Source organism: Mesoplodon densirostris, chromosome 11, assembly GCF_025265405.1.
Source record: "Mesoplodon densirostris isolate mMesDen1 chromosome 11, mMesDen1 primary haplotype, whole genome shotgun sequence".
Taxonomy (NCBI): Eukaryota; Metazoa; Chordata; class Mammalia; order Artiodactyla; family Ziphiidae; genus Mesoplodon; species Mesoplodon densirostris.
The window spans coordinates 89760839-89783198 of NC_082671.1; the positions used below are offsets into that span (position 1 = coordinate 89760839).

A 22360-nucleotide genomic window follows, 5' to 3' on the forward strand; every position below is an offset into this window, starting at 1 on the left:
TCTAGTTTGCACTGGGCTCACTCATATATCTCCAACCAGCTGTTGGGTTGGTTCAGGGATGGAAGGACTAGGTTGGCCTCAGCTTACATGGCTTTCCTGTACTCCATATGCTCTGTCATTTTCCAACAGGCTGGAGCCAGCTCGTTCATATGATGACTGGGCAGGGTTCCTAGAGAGCAAATGAAAACATGCAATATTTCTGGAGAACGACCCTCAAAACTGACACAACAATACATTCTGTTGACTGAAGCAAATCAAGAGGCCAGTCTAAATACAAAATTCAGGAGATGAGAAATTACCCTCTACTTCTTGATTGCAGGAGTTGAAAAGTCATGTTGCAAAAGATCTTAGAAAAGGAATAATTGCAACAATCCAAAAAAAACCACACAAATCTACCATGAAATCAATGGTGGATGTGCCAAGAGAAGTACACAAAGCTCTGAGAGCCACTCATCTAACATGTTTGTCTAAGTCACAAAGATCATGAGATGTTTCCTTGAGGAAGTAAGACCTGAACTAGATATGAGGGGCAAATAAGCAATTACAAGGCAACTTCGGGAGGTGGTGGATATTATCTAATATCTTGATTGTGATGACGGCATCACAGATGTTTGCATATATCCAAACTCATCATGCTGTACACATTAAATATGTGAATTTCTTTGTATAGCAATTAGACTTTCAATAAAGCTGTTAAAAATAGAATAAGGGAAAAAAAGCTGGGGAGTGGAGGGAGTTCCAAGCAGATGACTAGTGCATGCAAATGTCCTATAGCAGAAGGAACATGGAGAGTATAAGAAACAAAAGATGGCCAGTGCAGCAAAAGAGAACAATTGGCAGGAGATGAAGGCAGAGGACACTTGAAGGGCAAACCATGCAGGACTCTGTGAATCACAGAGTTTTAAATTTATTTTAATAATAATAGCAAACCTTTCCATGGCACTTACTACGTGTCTGACATTATTCTAAGTGTTTTATGTGTATTAACGTTTTCATCCTAACACAGCTGCAATATTTAGATCAGGATTTTACAAATAAAGAAACTGAAGTCCAGGGAGGTAAAGTAACTGCCTGAACAGCGAGGCTAGATTTAAACTCATCTAGTCTGGATCCTTCCTCATAGTCAATATGTTGCAGTGCTTCTTCAAGGCCATTGTTCTGTTGGTTATCACGAGCAATAAAAAGCCACTGAAGGCTTTCAAACAGGGGTGGACATGATCAATTTTGTATTTTTAAGAGTTTATTCTTGCTGAAGGTTGAATATATAGTAGAGGAGATCCCAACTTCCTGTAAGTAGACTATGACTGTATTTCAGGCAAGAGAACAAAGTAACTTAGATTATGGTGATGGTAATGGGGAGAAAAAAACAATGGTATTTATAGGTGTTTAGAAAATATTAATGATGGGTAAAATGGACAGCTGATCACAACTTAAGTGTAATGTTTGGCACAGACATTCAGTCTGGTTGATTAGACAATTATAAAGACTGGTGAACCTTCCATCATTTACAAATTCACTTATTCATTTAGTGATCCTTTCACTCATTCATAAAGATAGGAATCAAATCTGAGTAACAAATTCTTTCATAGCATTCTTCCCATCACACATATATTACATTTTCGGGGTTTTTTTTCTGCGGTACGCGGGCCTCTCACTGTTGTGGCCTCTCCCGTTGTGGAGCACAGGCTCCAGACGCGCAGCCTCAGCGGCCATGGCTCACGGGCCCAGCCACTCCGCGGCATGTGGGATCTTCCCAGGCCGGGGCACGAACCCGCGTCTCCGGCATCGGCAGGCGGACTGTCAACCACTGCGCCACCAGCGAAGCCCTCAAGTCCTTTTAATCCTTGGTTTTCTAGGTTCGAATATTCTGTTCCTTTACAATGACTTACACTTCCTCCAATTGCATTTTTAGTGAAAAGTATCCTTTGTACCACTGCGCCACCAGGGAAGCGAGTTCCTCACTGGAAACTTAGTGCAGATTAAACGCAGAGATGAAAAAATATTAAAATATCAAAAAACAAAATACATTCGTTTTTATTCATTCAAACACAATGCTTAACAGTAGCAAATGGTTTGTGACTGTTTTGAACACGTGTGAGCAGCATGCTCAACAAGAGGTCTCTGCTGAAGGAATCAGTGGTGAATGAGAGTTAGGAAGAAGTGTGACTGCTGTTTCTGAACATACTAATTTTTCATATTTTTACTCTGAAATTAAGATAAATAAGAGGCTTAACAGTAGTAATATGGTTAATATGGCTGTATGGATCATTTATATGTGCTTTTTGCTAAGGGACAAATGGAGATTTGATTGAAATTTGTTTTTTGTTTTTTTAAGTTCATTTTTATTGGAGTATAGTTGATTTACAATGTTGTGTTAGTTTCAGGTGTCCAGCAAAGTGAATCAGTTATACATATACATATATCTACTCTTTTTTAGATTATTTTCCCATATAGGTCATTACAGAGTATTGAGTAGAGTTCCCTGTGCTATACAGTAGGTCCTTATTAGTTATCTATTATATATAGTGTGTATATGTCAATCCCAATCTCCCAATTTATCCACCACCACCCCCTTTATGTTATTGTCACTTAAAATGGTGCTGAGTACTTTTATAGGAAGATTCTTCTATGGGCAACTTTGCTGACTATTGGAGAATAAAAGTCTCAAATCTTTTGCAGTATTATTAATAACAATATAAATATTGCTGAACTGTAACTGACTCACTTTCTACTGAGATTCCTTATTTCTCCAGGAGCAGAAACTTCATCTAAGACACCTCAGGGTCATTTCAGCCCTGATTTTCCTGAGATTGCATTGAGGTGCTGGGTTGCTTCTGTGGAGTCAAGTCTGTGCTGGGTGTGGAGGCTGAGGCAGGGTGGAGGACTCCTCTTGGCACTATTATCTCTCCAGCCTGACGTCTGCTGAGACGTCACTCTACCCAGATCACTGTCTATGGGCTATGCATTTGTCATCCCTGGTAGAGATATACCTCTCTCGTGGACACGGAAAGTGCTTCTAAACACAGTCCGCCATGGCATCAGTCATCTAAAGGACAGTAAACAAGAGAATAGAATGAGAAGACAGTCAACTCAAAGGTGTACTCTGCTGGTACTGGGTCAAGAAGATAAGCAAGTGCAGTGATAACTAAGCTCAAGGTCACACGTGGGAGTGACCTTGTATTGTGTTTTTAAACTTTAGGGAAATATAATGATTAGATCAAAAAGTCAATTCAGTAGGGAGCAAGTCAGAGTAAAATAAGGAGGCAAAATGAAAAAGAGTGGAGAAAAACTCCAAAAGAATGAATATTTATATCAGAGGCTCAAATATGTTTGCATCTGAGTGTTTCCAATTGTAGCCTGAGAAAGGGGGGCAGGGATATTTTCTGGCCATTTGTGTTTATTCCCAAATTTAGGTTTCTGCAGCATAAGCATAAAAGTCTGCCACACGGAGAGCCAGGTGGTCACGTTTCCCTGGCCTCATTTCTCTCCGTGCATGGCCTCACAGCTTCACATCACGGTATGAAAATTGTTAAAGAGGAAAAGACGACAGAAGCCTAAATCACTTCTATTCAATGTGAGAATAAAAGGTGTCTGCAATGCAAAAGGCTCTCCAGACACAGTACTTTGAGGTTACAGTTCTGTAATTTTGCTGAACTGAAAAAACATTCCTTTCCTTTGGTCTTAAAATTTACTCAACATTCACATTTTATTAGCAAGTACGCATAAACAAAACAGCTTTTGATAAACACAAAAGTTATTTTGCCTCATTATATTGAATGACAAGTGAGACCTTACAGCTTCATGTCAAATCAGTGGAAAAACAATTATCTGTAAAAAGTATGTGCAAACACTTTTCTACAAAGCTAAAGATTCAAGGCAATGTGTCTGGAATGTGTTTCTCCCTTTAGGCTGCCTCCATTCCATGAAAGATCTGTCTCAATTTCCGCTCTTCCCAGAGCCTCCTTTGGTCTCTCTGCAAATCCATTCCTTCTGAATCTGCCTCCTTCCGACCCTGCAGATGGAAACCGTATGTTTCTCTGTTTAGGGAAGTGTGCCTAATCTTCTCAAGCAGAGATTTCTGGACACGTTTTATAATATCTTCGTGTATGGCTTCCTAATGCACCAAATACACTGTAATTTGCTTTTGGTTTGCTTTCAACACATTAATACATTTGTTGATTTTTTCTCGGCAAAATCTCTAAAATTAAGCCTAGAGCTGTGAATTAGATTTATTTTGGACAAGCAAAATTTTTAAATTATTTTCAGTAAGTACTTGTTGATCACCTACTATGCTACAGCCTTGAGGTACAAAGATAAAAGACATAACTCGAAGCGTACCATCAAGTAGGCTTGGGTTGGCAGAAAGTTGATGGAATCAATCCCATACAATGTAGGAAGGGCTGAAATGGAGAAACTACAGAAGCATAGAAGGAGACACATCCAGAAAAGTAAACTGACAAAAAAAGTTTAGCGTTCCTTAAAAGGATAATTTTCATTTGTGAAGGACTGTATTCAAGTGTATAAAAGTGACATTAAATCATAAGTCTATCTTAAAATTTTATGGTTAACTGAAACATCTATCTAAAATATTCAGAAAATATCTAGCCTAATTATGTACTTATTGTACACATGAAAGTAACAGCTTGCATATCACTGACATTAAATAAGTTAGAAAGCAATTTGTGTGTTTTGCTTTTTTAATGAAACCAAATAAAGGATGGAAAGAATCAGGAGGCCATATCAAGGTGATAAAGCGAGAATTTGGAATTTCTGGGATGCCATGAAAAAACTAGGCCTCAAAGGGTGGTTGCTACATGTTGATAACTAATTGTCTCGAACAGATTTCCTGCCCAAAGTTACAAGGTCGGCAGGAATGTAGGGTAGGGAGGTAGGGATTTACTAAGGGATACAAAGGAACAGACATTGAGATAAGGGAAGAAAGTTGAGAGTAACTGGTTGTTTTAAATGCAAACAGCGTTCTTAGAAGCAACAACTCACTACATGAAATATGCAAGTAAGAAGAGAAAAGCAAGTGTAATCTAAAATAGAAGCCACGAAAAAAACCTTTGAGAAGCTTTTTAAATTTTATAAAAGTGCCTCCTATTGTCAAAGCTCTCAAAAAGGTCAATTTTAATACCAAAATATTATTGGTAAAATTTGTTATTCAAATAATAGTGAAAATATATGAGAAATAGCATTCCATAATCAAATCATGTAGTTTTCTTGTCTCCATATATTTTATTTTAGTACAAAGGATACTTTTCACTAAAAATGCAATTGGAGGAAGTGTAAGTCATTGTAAAGGAACAGAATATTCGAATCTAGAAAACCAAGGATTAAAAGGACTTGAGGGCTTCCCTGGTGGCGCAGTGGTTGACAGTCCGTCTGCCAATACAGGGGACACGGGTTCGTGCCCCGGTCCGGGAAGATCCCACATGCCGCAGAGCGGCTGAGCCCGTGAGCCATGGCCGCTGAGCCTGTACGTCCGGAGCCTGTGCTCCGCAACGGGAGAGGCCACAGCAGTGAGAGGCCCGCGTACCGCAAAAAAAAAAAAAAAAAAAAAGGACTTGAAAACACACATCAATTTCTTATTGGTTATTGTCTACCAGAGGAGTAGAACTGGGGCTGCAGGATGAAGGGGACTTTGGATTTTACTCTGCACACTTCTGGATTGATTTGAATCTTTCACAACAATAACATATTCTTGCAATAGTAGGTATTTAGAAAACAATAAACAAGGTTATTTTTAATGTTGTGAAGAGCAGTAAGACCAAAATTTAAAAGGCATTGGAAACTATTACTAAGATTTGAGAAACAAAATTAATTAAAAACAGTAACAGTAACTGGAACCGCATGTACCTTCCCAGGCAAGCAGGCGTCCCACCTTGTTCAACTTCAGAACACCAGCGACCTCTTGCGGCAAAGATGGATACATTTTAAATTTGTGTAACTGCCACAGAGGGTGATTGAGAAGGTTGCCTGATGAAATTCTGCTTCTTCTTCAGATTGAAATAGCGACAGCGATACCTTGGGGGAACAGAGAGCTCCGCACCCCGCCACCACAGCCAAAGGAGGCTGAAGAGGAAGAGGAAGAGGAGTCCACCCCCAGGCTGATTGATGGCTCTTCTCCACAGGAGCCTGAATTCCCTGGGGTTCTGGGCCCACACACCAATGAAGGTCAGGTCCATCAAAGCTGGATTGTAATGAAGTCCACTTGTTCATTCCTCAAAACTGACAAGCTCCAACTCTGCAGGGAGCCCCCATGACCCAAGGAGTAAACTTTGTTATAGGCTACGTTTGAAGCAGGAGATATACCTGTATTTTGTATTAAAATATAAAGCTGTTTTAATAATTCTGCTTTGGCATGATGGAAATGATCAAATAACCAAAGATTTGGGGTCAAAATACTTGTCTGGCATCATTACTCAGAAAGCTTTGTGGTGGAATGCACTTCTAGAACAAACGATACACTATCAGCAAGATCAGAATCGTGTCTGAGAGATCAGGCCCCAGCAGTTCCAGATCAAGTGATGATGGATGATGATGATGATAATGATGATGGTGGTGATCGTAATAATATTTTACATGGACTGAGCACGTGCTTTCTGTGGGCCATAATGCTCAGCACTTGACATGATCTCGTTTGACTGTTGCAACCTCCTTGTGAAGGTATTAGTATTAATGTTTTTCATTATTACCAAGGAAACTAGCTCAGAAAGCACAGGAACTTTCCAGAGATCACATAGCTATCAGGTTCACACACCGGGTTTGAAGCAAGCCTGTTCTGATTCTTGTCTGTGTACTTATTAGAAAACAGGCTTCTTTTCACTCAGTCCTGGGAAGCAGCAGGAAAAGGAAGAGAAGAAAGTATTTTATAACATCGGACTCCATCTCGTAGGGCCTGAAGTTGATGTAAACCATGGCCTTTTATTTAGGTCATGAGAAGGAATGCCTGGTGCTGAACCTGATTCTATGATTTGTCGGTATTTTATGTTAGAATTTGTCAGTGTCAACCTTGGGGGCTGTTCAAGTGGACTCACACCAGAACACTTTTACACACACGGAGAATGGTGTTGTGAGGGGGTACAGAGTTCCCATTGCAAAGGTTTGGTTAGTATCAAGAGTCTCTGTACTAGAAATTCTGGAGATACAAGACTTACCTTAAAATGACTACTGTTTTCACAGATATTTCTGTCTAGTACAGAGAGACAGACATGTAAACCAACTTAGAGACAGTAATGTGTTATAGGTAATATAAGAAAAGTTTGTACAGAACACACTGAGAGAACAGAAGAGAGGAGAGGGCATTCAAATCCCAGCTTTGAGACTCTGCTAGATATACAGTCTTGAGCAAAGCATTCAATATTTTTTTGCCTTTGTTTCCTCATCTAAAAAATGGGATAATAAATAATAGATCTTACCTCATAGAGTTGTTGTAAGGATTAATTGAATGAAGTTAGTGCCTGGCCCACAGTAAACATCATAAATGTTAGTTGTTCTCAATACTCTATTTTTTTTTTTTTTTTTGCGGTACGCGAGCCTCTCACTGTTGTGGTCTCTCCCGTCGCGGAGCACAGGCTCCGGACGCGCAGGCTCAGCGGCCATGGCTCACGGGCCCAGCCGCTCCGCGGCATGTGGGATCTTCCCGGACCGGGGCACGAACCCGTGTCCCCTGCATCGGCAGGCGGACTCCCAACCACTGCGCCACCAGGGAAGCCCTCAATACTCTATTCTTGATAGAAGAGTATATCTTTTTTGTTTACTCTCAACAAACTTTTCAGTGTGCAATACAGCATTGTTAACTATAGGCACTGTGTTATAAGCAAATGTCTAGAACTTAATTCATCTTACATAACTGAAACTTTATACCTGTTGAACAGCTGTCTCTTTCCCCCTCCTTCCAGTCCCTGGTAACCACCAATCTACCCTCTGCTTCGGTGAGTTTTTAACTGTTCACCAATAAGTAGTGTAAAAAAGTTGTCTTTTGTGAAACGCTGCCTATACGCCAGCCACTAAAGTGTTTTATGTACATTAGCTCTTTGAAGAGATACAACCATACTAAGTAAGTACTAGTTACTATTACCTTCGCTTTATAAATAGGAAAACTAAAATTCCAAAATATTATAAAAGTTGTCCAAGGTCATGGAAGTGGTACGTAGGGGCGCTGGCATGAAAACAGAGGCCACTAGGTCCTTTCTTTAATGAAGACACCATATTCTTTCCACATAGTCAACTTTCTATGAGGAAGCAGAACACGCTACAGACAGAACCGGGGAGATGCACACACAGTGAGAAGGAACTGTACGTATCCAGCAGAAAGTCCTCAAAATACGGAAATTAAATATCTCTAGAACATCATTACTTTTAAGTAATTTCAGATCTTTCAAAAGTTGACTGATCTGGCATCATTACCTAATGAGCCAGGAACAACAGAAGAGCAGAATGTCCAATCTTTTTAAAAGCTTTAGTAAAACTTATGGCTCGATAATGTCAGTTTTGAAACAATATAAGAAAAATTATGACTTAAAAAAACTTTGTTTCTAAAGGAGTCTGAGAATAAGTAATGAAGTTAAAATTTTAATTCACATTTTACTTTCCAAAGAGGAAAGCATCTCTCAAAATTCTAAACTTTAAAATTAAATTTAAATCTTATAAATTTATCAAAGGCAAATAGTTTGGAAATATTTAAAACATTAAAAATCAAAATATTATTTGTTACTATGAATGTCAATTTCTAGGAATAGTGTTCTGAAGCCACATAAAGTAGGCTTGAGTTATGAGTGGAAAAAACTAGAATTAAATAATAACTGGTGTGACTATATATAATTACCCTAAGTGATTATTAAACTAGCATGACCATGAATATATAGAAGAACAAAATGCTTTACTTTCTAAAAACTGTGATAAGTAGCAAATATTCCTTTACAGTGATTAGAAAAATTAGCAAGTATTAAATATTGCATAGCTCTCCCTTAAAATTTTTTCCTAGATTTACATTCCTAAAATAGTTTTCATTCCTGAAGTTGTTATTATAAGTGATTTTTTCTATTTAACAACAGTAATAAGACCTTAGTAGGTGCATTACTAGTTCTTGATCTCAAACCACGAATGGCTCCTTCAACGAAGGCAACCAAATGTCCCGATTTGCCTGGGAGTGAAGGGATCCCAAGACCGGGGGCTTCCAGTGCTAAAACTAGCAAAGTCTCAGCTAAACGGGGATGAATTGACACTGAGCAATCCCAAGAAAGTCTTCCATCACTTTCTTCTTCTATCTCTCATGGCTAGTGCACTTTCCCCATCCATCTCACGTCTCAAATGTTTTCTCCTCCTCCCTAAACCCCTCAAACTCATCAGAGAGCTTAGCCTCCTCTTTCATAAAGAAAATGCAGTCTTCCGGTCAGCAGTTCCTTGGTCTTTCTGTTTGCAGACATATAATTTACCTACATCTACATCCATGCATCTCCTCCTATTACAACAGAGGAACTGTCTGTCCTTCCACACGTGGGATATAAATTCTTCCGACTGTGTTTTTTTTCCCCTACTACACCTATGATTTATTATCAGAATTTTGCACTCTTTTTCCAGTAAGAGTGGTAGAATTACATTAAGTTAGTTCATAATTTTTCCAGGGTATGACTAGTGACCAGAAGCAACTAGGAAATCTGACAAATTATAGAACAAACTTTCTCTCAATGAACTAAATGATACATACAGGGATTGAGCTAGGAACCGTGGTTTCACAGATGCGTCCTTCACACCACAGATTTTAAATTAAACTGAAATCTTCATTCTTCCCATTGTGTTTTGAGTCCCATTTCCTGCTGCCCTCTCAGGATCCTTTTTACATTGTCTCTCTTCCTCTGGATTCTTTTCTTCAAATCTCTCCCACTTTAGTCCATTTCCTCATCATACACACCACAAATATGTCTTCTTATAGTTATCACCATCTTTCTTTCCTTTTTCTTTACAGTCAAACATCTCAGTAGTATTGTTTGTATGTGCTGTAACTATTTCCTCACCTCTAACTTCCTCCTTCAGTGGCTGTAATCCAGCTTCCAGCCTCATCACTCCACAGTGTTTACTGAAGTTTCCTATAATCCCCACAGTAACCAATCCAAGAGACATTTTTCAGTCCCTAACTGGCATCTCAGGAGGCTTAGATTATTTTCTATTCCCTATTCCTTCAAACTATCTCTCCACTTGGCCTCCGTAACATCGTCCATCCTATTGTCCTTCTTTTCTTCTGGCCATTGCTTCTCTATCTCCCTTGAAGCTCACTGGCCCCTACATGACCAATAAACAGAGTGTGAAGGACGGGTAGGAGTGTGTATGTACGGGGGTGATAGAAAAAATTAGATTAATAAGTGGAGATATAGTCCAGCCTGACAACTCTTTTGGATCTGTTGTCTTTTCTATCACTATTATCCTAGCCAAGCAACCATCATCTTTTATCCAGATAACTCATCTCCTCTCTGTCTACTGGCCCTCCCTCAGTCTTCCAGCTTACCTTCAATCAGCGTGACATCTTAACATGCAAATCTGATCATGTAATACCCCTGCCCATCCTTAGGATAAGGAACAAAACCTGTACCACAGCCTATAAGGCCCGTGTGTATTATGTCTTAAACACTGCAATGCTCGCTGTGCTGTAGCTACAGGGACCATCTTTTGGTTCCTCCCAAGTGAAGGGACTTGGCACCTGCTGCTTCCTCTGCCTGCATGCTCTTCCCTCTCACCTGCATAATCAAGTCTTGTTCTTCCTGCAGAGTTCAACTCAATTATCACCTCCTCAGAAAACGATGATTCTCAGACTAAATCAAATTCCTGTAGTTTATGCTCCTATGATATTTCTTGACATTTACCACAGTCATCATTTTATTTATTTGTGTGATTAACATTCATCTTACATAGCAGATTATAAAACAGAACTGTCTCTTTGGCTCACCCCTGTTTCATCAGCTAGCACAGTGCCATTTACAAAGAAAAGATTTAATAAATGCACATTGAGTGAATTAATATTAATGATTATTACCCTATCTTTTTCTTGATTTTGTTTCAGTGGGTTGTTTAAATATTGAATGAAAGACCTAATAAAAATATTACATGTGATGTTTTAAATTTATAAAAACCACAATCTTAATGTTTACATTTGAAAATAGAATTTCCAGTAAATATAAGAGCAACAACCATGCAATATTCACTCAGTAATTTAAAATAAAATTTTAAAGCATTACAAAGAATATACTAATTATTGGAATAGCCTTAGTTGGTATATTTGACTTTAACATTCCATTTAAAGAAAACTATATGAGAAAATATTAAATATGCCAGAATAGTCTGTATGAGACTCGAATCTTGTTTAATAAATATTCGTAATCACATAATTTGTTAGAAGTTGCTTTTGTTGCTTACATATATTGTTTGCCTCTTTCTTTTAGACTTTCCAACCTGCCTTCTGTGTACTTGTATAAGTACCACTGTATACTGTGATGACCATGAACTTGATGCTATTCCTCCGCTGCCCAAGAACACTGCTTATTTCTATTCCCGCTTTAACAGAATTAAAAAGATCAACAGAAACGATTTTGCAAGCCTAAGTAAGGATGGTGGCACTAATATCCTTCTCTTCACAGACTTTTCCTAAAATGTTTGCACTGTGAAATGCTGGTACTGAAAATGAAACTTGAATATCAAAATATGACTCAAATCAATTATTTTTACGTTTGAAGGTTTGTTTTATGATAAGAAAAAATGATGATTAAAGGTTGTTATGAAACTATATAGTTGTTGATATTCTCCAACTATTTTCAACTAAAGAAAAATCACAAATAATTCTATTTTATAGGTTAAAGCTCATGATCATGTTGTAACAATAAGAGTAGAAAGTCATGGTCATATATTTACTAGGACCTGGCTTGTTTGAATAGACTTCCAGTAAAGCACAATTGCTTTATGATTGATGAATGCAAACCTAAATTCTGACTTTATAATTGTTGTCACCTTTGAAGAATTTTGCTACTTGTCTTTATTAAGTGTTTTAATCATTCGAAAGTTTCTTTTTAATGCCTTTGCATTTTAATGCTAATGCATCTATTACTATTAGAAAATACAACAATCTGCCATCAGTGAGAAAAATGCTTTAAATAGAAAATCCAGACAAAGTTTATGAAGAATATAGGGAAAAGGCCAGTTAAATATAATGAGTCGATTTCTTTCCTAAAATTACACTTTCTTATAAGAGCATAAATATGAATAGTATTTTGGGGAAACAATTAAATTTTTATAAAGTTGTTAGAAATAATTGTTTCATTAATTGTGCATTGCTAATTAAATTCATATTTATATTTGCTTGTATATGGGAAAATTTATATTCCTATTTTTATGTGAGCAGAACATATTCAAGAATATTTAACTACTTCCCTCATTTTTTTTTCCAGATGATCTAAGAAGGATTGATCTGACATCAAATTTAATATCTGAGATTGATGAAGATGCATTCAGAAAGCTGCCTCAACTCCGAGAGCTCGTCCTGCGTGACAACAAGATAAGGCAGCTCCCAGAATTGCCAACCACTTTAACATTTATTGATATTAGCAACAATAGACTTGGAAGGAAAGGAATAAAGCAAGAAGCCTTTAAAGTGAGTTTTAAGTTTAAATATGAAAGACTTTCACCTTCCCATTACCTTTGCTATCAATGACTAGCCTTTTTACTTCCACAAAGGGGATCAATTTGATGAGACTTTTAACTCCTAAAATAAACTTTACAACATTATGTATCATGCTTTGGGGAAATACTGTGTTCTGGTACATTCTGAGGCTGCTCAAACACCAAGAACAGAAAGCAGAGCTGGAATAAGAAGTGCGTGGCTATCTGAAGCACCACTCTATAAACTGCACCTGGAAATGCTGTAAGCTGGATGAATTGTAGTTACCAAAAACGCCACTTAACAAGAGTATCTTATGTGGTTGGAAGGACAACTACTTGTACAGAGTGTGGGTGGTGCCTTTGAGGGTAGAAACCTTCTAAATTATTTTGTAAGGATAATGGATTCAGTTAATTATGCATTTTGTTTTTTAAGTGAAGGAAACAAGTTTGGGGTTAGAGTGACTTGCTTGGAATAACAGCATAGAATCTGAGAATAGTAACCAGATTGGCTTTCTTACCCACTCTTACTCCATTCATGCTGCTCCTCTAAATATATGTTGAACAAATAAATTTAAACTACTGTTTGAAGGGACATCACATGACTTCCATGGAGGCTACAGGGGGTTATGTGGACCCGTTAGCACTGAGCAATGGTGGAAACCCTGTCTCTCCACTAGCCCTCCTGTGACACCACCCTGGTGGGCCAGGAAGTTAGGGCACCTCATTAGAGCCTGGCAAAGGTCGAAATCTAGTCTCTCCACTCAGATTTTGTTGGCATGGGTGGTAGTGAGTCACAGTTTGTCCTGTGATGTTTGGCTAGAGTGGACCTGTTATTGTCTAAACTTATTCTGTCTTGCTAGGCTGCCCTTTACCTGGTACTTGGGCTGGAGCGAGCAGGATTTTGTTGGGGAGAACTTTTCATTTCTCCATTCCTGTAACATGAAGGAAATTCTTGCTATGTCTCACCAAAATCCTCAAAATCCTATTGCAGAGTGTCTTATGTGGGAAGTCGCTGCCTTGCTTAAATAGAGAAAGTTAGAGTGGGCAAAGAAAGCTTCTGCCTAGAGATTGAGAAACATGTTTCATTTGCATAGAGAGATATTTGCTTGCTATCAATTCTTCCCAAACTCATTTGAATTGTCCAGTAACAGAAAACTAATTTGCCTCAATTTTACAAAACAAGACCTGAACAGGCATGTATTACTTCACAAATAGTTTCACAGACGGGGAATTAAAAATACAACTGTAGCACCACTAATTTTTATTAAGACCCTACATTTGGAATGTTTACAGGATATGTATGATCTCCATCATCTCTACCTCTCCGATAACAACCTGGAACACATCCCTCTGCCACTCCCAGAAAATCTACGGGCACTTCACCTCCAGGTAGGCTTCTACTAGTAAGTTATCCCCAACACCTTCATGGAAAACAGAAGCAAACAAGTGAAGGTGGGATGCAAAAGCTGTTTATAATGGCATGTTGATACACTGTGACAATTTTTCTTTTTTCTTTTTCTCCTGTCTTTAATTCATTCTCTCTCTCAATCTGAGTACAAGGTAATTGTACATTCATGACTCTTATCTCTACTGATTTACTTCTGATAACTTTAGTCTTTATTTTCATTCTTTGCCAAGTCATAATGCATCTTTCTGACATACAAAGCTTCTTTAAAAAAAATAAGAGCTTCATCTGCTGAAGAAATGTGTAAAGATTAGAAATGGAAGAGAAAAAGAGGGCAAGAAAAATCTAATTTGATTTCTAGCTTTCAGGGGGAAAAAATGTCCGTTTTAGCTCTTGATTTTAGGTTCCATGTAACTGAGGAAAATTCAATCCTAGGGCATTCCTATCTGCTGAGAGATGACAGACTTCCATCTCTCTGGATTAAGAAAATGAAGTTTTTTCTAAACAAACATATTTGAAAGCTTGCATTATTTTAAATCCCTTTAAGCTACATTTTATCTCTGAAATAATGAGTGAAAACACATTTTCAAAATGTTATGATCTAATATTTTCTAAATATATTAAAAATATGATCAATTAAAACAAATGTTTTTGGTTATTGAAACAAAGAAAGATAAATTATTTATTTCAGATGAGTAACTTTTGTTCTACAGCTGTAATCAATGTAATAATTTCATCTGTGGAATAAATCTGTAAGGAAGACAACCATTATGCACTCAAAGACACGATATCATGGTGTAATATTACAATCTTTTAGCAAAAAATAAAGTATAGACCATCACAAGAAGTGATTTTGCTATGGGAGAGCAAGTCTGATTCTTTTTTTCTCTGTGGATCCTGTAATTATTTACCTCTGTGAATTTTATTTTATTCCTATTTATATCTTTCCATACTTCTTTTTGGTGTCTTTTTGTGAATATCTGTCTATGTGTCTTGTCTGAGTCTGTCACTTTTGAGAGTTTTTCTGGCTGTGTTAACTTCCTTAATATGTATTCCCTTTCTGGTGCTCGTCCTGTTTCTCTATGGCTCTCTCTTGGTCTCTCTTTTTCTGGGGGTGAATTTCTATAAATATGAGGATTTCTTGCCTTGTTTAGGCTTGGAAGAGGATTTTCAAGGGCATCCTCAGGGAAATTTTGGAACTTTTTTTCCAGTTCTGAATTAAATTTTATTATTATTGTCTTTGATGATATTGACTTCTACAGAGTAACCAGGTCTCTGATGTTATATTTAAACTGAATGTGCTTGTGTATACAATGTAAGATTTTTTTGAAGTAATTGGCTTTACAGTCCCTATTCTAAGGTTTAGAAAGGCATTAAGTGAACCTTTTAAAATATTTCTCTTTCACAATCACCTCACCAATATCCAGTATAAAGCTGTTTTTAATTTAAATAATCTTCATTTTATATTCATTTTTAATGCTCATATAAAAATCTCCTTTTTTGATTCATTTGAAAAATGTTTTTCAACATATGGTATAGTAATTAAGAATGACAACTCTGGCAAAATCAGACTCCCTGGGCTGAAATTCTACTTGACACTATGTAATGATTGGACAAATATCTAAACCTCCCTGTATCTCAGTTTTAGTTTATAAAGTGGGTACTGCATTTACTGATACATGATAAGTATCACTTAAAGGTGAGGCATGATAATTATTAACAACGTCTATCTATTACCTAGCAAAGAAAATAGTACAGTGCATAGGCACTAAATCTGTATTATTCCTCATGGGCACTTTGTAATAATAGAGAGTCAATCTATCAGAAAGATGTAATGCTTATAAACACATGTGCACCTAACAACAGAGCCTCAGAATTTATAAAGACTACACTATCGGAATTACACGGGGAAAGAGACAATTCAACAATAATAATTGGGTTCCTCAATACTCCACTTTTAATAGTGGATAGAACAACTAGCCATAAGATCAACAAAGAAACACAAGACTTGAGCAACATTATATACCAACTAGCCCTAACAGTCATCTATATAACATTCAATCCAACAACAGCAAATATACATTCTTCTCAAGTGACAAGGAACATCTCCAGGATATACAATATACGAAGCCACAAAACAGGCCTCAACAAACTGAAAAGAATTGAAATCATACAAAGTATTTTTCTGATTACAATGAAATTAAAATAAAAATCAACAACAAAGAAAACAGGAAATTCACAAATACGTAGGTATTAAACAACACCTTCATTAATAAGCCATGGATCAGAATAGAAATCTAATAAATTAGTTCATCAATATGACAGTTTATAAAATCAATATATAAATACTAATGTATATGTATATACTAGAAATGAAAAATCTGAAAATTAAGGAAACAAGCTTATTTATAATAGTCACAAAATAATAAATTACCTAAGAATAATATTAATAAAAGAATGCAAAATTTGTATACTGAAAACTATGACATATTGTTGAAAGACTTCTGCACAGCAAAGGAAACAATTAACAGGGAGAAGAGATAACCTATGGAATGGGAGAAAATATTTGCAAATCATACATTTGAGAAGGGGTTAATATCTAAAATATATACAGAACTCAAACAACTCAATAGGAAAAAACAAATAAGCTAATTAAAATATTGGCAAAGGAGTCCATTAGACATTTCTCTAAAGAAAACATACAAATGGCCAATAAGTATGTGAAAAGGAGCTCAACAAGACCAATCATCAGGGAAATGCAAATCAAAACCACAAAGAGATGTCACCTCACACCTGTTAGAAGGGCTATTATCAAAAAGACCAAGGGCCTCCCTGGTGGCGCAGTGGTTGGGAGTCCGCCTGCCGAGGCAGGGGATACGGGTTCGTGCCCCGGTCTGGGAGGATCCCATATGCCGCGGAGCGGCTGGGCCCGTGAGCCATGGCCGCTGGGCCTGCGCGTCCGGAGCCTGTGCTCCGCAACGGGAGAGGCCGCGACAGTGAGAGGCCCGCATACCGAAAAAAAAAAAAAAAGACCAAAGTTAAGTGTTGGCAAGGATGTGGAGAAAAGGTAACCTTTGTACACTGTTGGTGGGAATGTAAGGTGATACAGATGTGGGAAACAGTGTGATGTTCCTTCAAAAAAAATTAAACACAGAACTACCATATGATTCAACAATCCCACTTCTGGGTATATGTCCAAGGGAAATGAAATAAGTATCTTCAAGTTATCTGCACTTCCATGTTCATGGTGTCACTTTTCACAATAGCCAAGATATGGAAACAACCTAAATGTCTGTCAATGGATGAATGGATAAAGAAATTGTGGTCTATGTATACAATGGAATATTATTAAGCCTGAGAAAAGAAGGAAATCCTGCCATTTGCAATAACATGGATGAGCCTGGAGAAATAAATGAAATAAGTCAGCTATAGAAAGAAAAATATTATATGATCTCTCCCATGTGTAAAATCTAAAAAAGTCAAGCTCATAGAATGGTGGTTACCAGGGACTTGGGGGTGGGGGATATAGGGAGATGTTGGTCAAAGGGTATAAAGTTTTAGTTATTCACAATAAATAAGTTCCGGAGGTGCACCATACAGCATGGTGACTGTAGTTAATAACACTATACTGTATGCTTGAAATTTGTTGAGAGTAGATCTCTAGTGTTCTCACCAGACACATACACAAAAGGTAACTATGTAAGGTGATGGAAATGTTAATTAGCTTGATTGTGGTAACCATTTCACAATGTATACATAAATCAAAACATAATGCTGTACACCTTAAATTCTACAGTTTTATTTGTCAAAGATACCTCAGTAAACTTGGGGGGAAAGAAAGCTAAATAAAGGAAAGATATCCCCATATTCATGGTTTGGAAGTCTTAATATAAAGATGGAAATACCCCCCAAATTGATCTACAAATATTTTATATAGAAACTCACAAGTAATATATTAAATTATTTGAACTAATAAATGAGTTCAGCAATGTGGAAGGTTATAAAATCAACATAAAATATCAATTGTATTTCTATGCTAGCAATGAACTAAACCACAATGGGATACCACTTTACACCCACTTGGTTGGCTAAAATAAAACAGACAGACAATTGCAAGTGTTGCTTAGGATGCAGAGAAAAATGGAACCCTCATACATTGCTGGTAGAGGTGTAAAAGAGTGCAGCTATTTAAAAAAGCAATTTAATACTTCCTCAGAATATGAAACATAGAGTTATCATATCACACAGCAATTCAACTCCTACGTACATATGCGAGAACTGAAAACATATGTCCACACAAAATTTGTACACAAATGTTCATAGAAGCATTATGCATGAGAGCCAAAAAGTGGAAACAATCCAAATTCCCATTATCTGATAAATGGATAAACAAAAATGTGGCATATCTATAGAGCAGAATATTATTGAGCGATAAAAGAAAAAGTACTGATACATGCTGCAGCATGTATGAATCTTGAAAATACAATTCTGAGAGGAAGAACCTAGTCACAAAAGATGATATATTGTTTGATTCCCTTTGTGAAATGTCTAGAATAGGAAAATCCACAGAAACAGAAGGTAGTATAGAAGTTGTCAGGGGCTAGAGGTTGGGGAAAATGGGGAGTTATTTCTAATATCTATGGGGTTTCTTTGGGGGATGTTTAAAATGCTCTGAAATCAAACTGTTGTGGTCCTTATACAAGTCTGTGACTATATTGAAAACCACTGAACTGTACACTTAAAATGGGCGAATTTTATGGTATGTGAAATGTACTCAATAAAGCTATTTTTAAAAATCTAGGGCTTCCCTGGTGGCATAGTGGTTGACAGTCCGCCTGCCAATGCAGGGGACACGGGTTCGTGCCCCGGTCCAGGAAGATCCCACATGCCACGGAGCGGCTGGGCCCGTGAGCCATGGCCGCTGAGCCTGCGCGTCCAGAGCCTGTGCTCCGCAACGGGAGAGGCCACAACAGTGAGGCCTGCATACAGCAAAAAAAAAAAAAAATTCTAGTTCTGGGCCCTGCCCAGATCTATATCTTCCTGACATTTGCTCACTCTCTCCCTCACTTCACAGCCATGTTGACTTTTTTTCCCATTCTTAAACTTTCCATACTAATTACTCAGAATTGGAACTTGGTGTTCTCTCTTCCTGGGATATTCTTGCCTCAGCTCTTTCCATGCCCATGTCTCCTTGTCACTCCATGCTCAGCTCCACTGTTGCCTCTTAAGATAACTTGTCACAGTCACCATCCTTTCTTCTGAGTTCACATCGTTTTTGGAAATAACTTGTTTTCTTTAAATTTGTTTTTTCACCTCCTTATTGTATATTCCCATTCCTGAAGTACAAGCTCCGTACTTGTGTATTATGTTAAGTGATTTATCCCCACTGTTTAGGAAGTGCTTGATGTATAATAATCACATAACGTGCATTTTTGGATGAGAGAAGGAATGAAAGGGTAAAAACAGGGGTGAAGCAAAATGCACTATATTATTAATCAATACTAAGAATATGTTATATCATGTCTAATCATTTATTTTAATCTTTTTTAGAATAACAACATTCTGGAGATGCGTGAAGATACCTTCTGCAATATTAAAAATTTGACTTATATTCGTAAGGCATTAGAGGATATTCGATTGGATGGAAACCCTATCAATCTCAGCAAAACTCCTCAAGCCTACATATGCCTACCTCGTTTGCCTATTGGGAATCTTGTCTAATTTCAGATAATGGTCAGCGTTATGATGCCTGCTATAACAAAACAATTCTTACCGTTCTCTTCCAAAAGAAAACTCAGCATGATACTTTCAAAATGTGTTCTGAAAGATGATATAATTACATAAAATACAGCTAAAAGTTTTAATATATGATAGCAACTTAGTAATCTAAGAAAACACGAGATGAATCAGGAATAAACTAAAAGATGTACAGAAGGAGCAAAACTAAAAGATAGAAAATATTTCACAGATATTCTTATATATCACATGTAATTTGCAAGTTTTAGGGATTCATATCCTCTATAATTTTAAATTAATCATATAATAAAAATTAAAAATTAAAATTTTAGGTATATTGCCAAGATTTAAATGTTTTTAATTAAACTTTTCTCTCCTTTTTTTTTCACTAAAACATGTTTCTTTTTTCAAATTCATTAAATAAAATGAAGAAAAGAATAAAAATATTTGAAAATTATAATGGCTTTGTGGAAAAATACTCATTATAACCACAACATGCAAATAACCATAATAATACACATAGCTTCAGTATTTGAAAAATATTTTATCATCTTAAAGACCTGCCAACTCATTTTAGACCTTTCCTAAACTGACTAGTTACTTGGCATATTTCTGTGCCTGTGAGAAAAATAAAATATACAAAATGGAAAACATAAACAATGATATGAAAATCACAGTAGGGAAGAAGTTGAGGAGTACCTTCTAGAAAAAGTTGATCTTTCTGAAATGTATGATAATAATATAGGCATTTGTAGGGCCTCCCTGGTGGCGCAAGTGGTTGAGAGTCCGCCTGCCGATGCAGGGGATACGGGTTCGTGCCCCGGTCTGGGAGGATCCCATATGCCGCGGAGCGGCTGGGCCCGTGAGCCATGGCCGCTGAGCCTGCGCGTCCGGAGCCTGCGCGTCCGGAGCCTGTGCTCCGCAACGGGGGAGGCCACAGCAGTGAGAGGCCCGTGTACCGCAAAAAAAAAAAAAAAAAAAAAAAAAAAAAAAAAAAAAAAAAATAATATAGGCATTTGCTTAAAAACTGAAAGATAACAAAAGAGTATACAGTGAAATGTGAGTTTCCTTCCAGCAGCAAACCCTAAGCTCCACTCCTTAGAAACAGTCAATAGTTTCTTGCATACTTTTATCAAGTTTTCCATAAGAAAAAAAAAACTTGCACATAAATAATTTCCCTTTTTTTACAGAAAAGTGTATGCGCTTGCTACATGTATATATATACCACCAATATGTATGTATCAGTACATGTAAACATGGATTTTTAAGCACAAAAGATAATCACTATTCTGCACCTTGCTTATTTCACTTAAAAATATTTCTTGCTGATGTTTGTCATATCGGCACATACAGCTCTACTGATTCTGAACAACACATATCAGCCCATTACATGGATGTACATTGTTATAATAGGAGCCAATTCTCGGACACAAAATATGTACCAGGCATCTACTAAGGTGTTCTGCATGTATTAATTCACAACATCTTAGGAGCTGGAGATAGTAATGACTATTCCAAGTCACAGATCGGAGACAGAGTTTAAATAATTTGCCCTGGATTAAGGGCTGACTCCAAAGGCCTATCCTATTCCACCCCACTGTCCCGCCTCAAATACTATGAATGTGACTTTTCCCTGTTTTAAAATACAAGAAAGTGGTGTACAGGCTGGACAGAGAAGTTGTTATGAACTGAATGTTTACCCCCAGGATTCATATGTTGAAGCTCTAACCCTCAATGTGATGGTGTTTGGAGATGGGGCCTTTGGAAGTTTAACTAGGGTTAGATGAGGTCATGAGACAGGGCCCTCATGATGGGATTTGTGCCCTTAGAGGAAGAAAAAGAGATTACTCTGTGTGTGTGTTTGTGTGTGTGTGCGTGTTTATGTATGTGCACATGCACTAAGGAAAAGCCATGTGAGGACATAATGAGAAGTCAGCCATGTGCAAGCCAGGGAGAGAGCTCCCATTAGAAACGAAGTCAGCTGAGACTTTGATCTCGGACATCCTAGCCTCCAAAACTCTAAAACTGATCCCTGATTAAATACAATCCTTTTTTTTAATGACAACGTTTTTTTCTTTATGAATTTGCTACACACATTTACTTTTCTCTAAATATTACAGGTTATTTTCCAAAAGGGAGGACACTGCATTTTATTGCCCCGTATTACAGTGTACTTTAAAACTATTTATAAGCAAACATTTCCATTTAAAATTCCTAAGTAATTCTTACTGAATACACAGGTTTTTCAGATGACAGGCCTAAAATGTGTTGTGTTAATCCTCTGAAAACTCTGAGTTATTATAGGGTTAGTAATATTTTCAAAGGACGATAGCAAATAATACCTACACATAGTAGTATTATGAGTGTAAAATTCACATCCTTACTTCTCTTTAAATCTGTAGCAACATTGTCTTTGTCGTTATCTCATTACAAAGTTAATTTTCCCTTCCTAATTTACTTAAATAATATGAGAATTCATAAATGTTTCGAAAATACTGCAGTGGTATTCCCTGATGTACAACATGCCTCACCAATTTGCAAACTAACCCCACAACTTCCCAAATTATGAAG

General features: G+C 37.2%; 1 protein-coding gene across 1 annotated transcript in view; it reads left to right on the forward strand.

Annotated features, from left to right (window-relative positions):
- The window catches only part of EPYC (epiphycan), a 35280-nt gene extending 15506 nt beyond the window's left edge, over positions 1-19774 (forward strand). Inside the window, exons 2-6 of the mRNA XM_060113651.1 lie at positions 6006-6177; positions 11439-11597; positions 12438-12640; positions 13942-14037; positions 19604-19774. Of these exons, the coding sequence (XP_059969634.1) occupies positions 6006-6177; positions 11439-11597; positions 12438-12640; positions 13942-14037; positions 19604-19774 (801 nt within the window). The remainder of the gene's footprint in view (positions 1-6005; positions 6178-11438; positions 11598-12437; positions 12641-13941; positions 14038-19603) is intronic.
- Positions 19775-22360: the final 2586 nt, after the last annotated feature.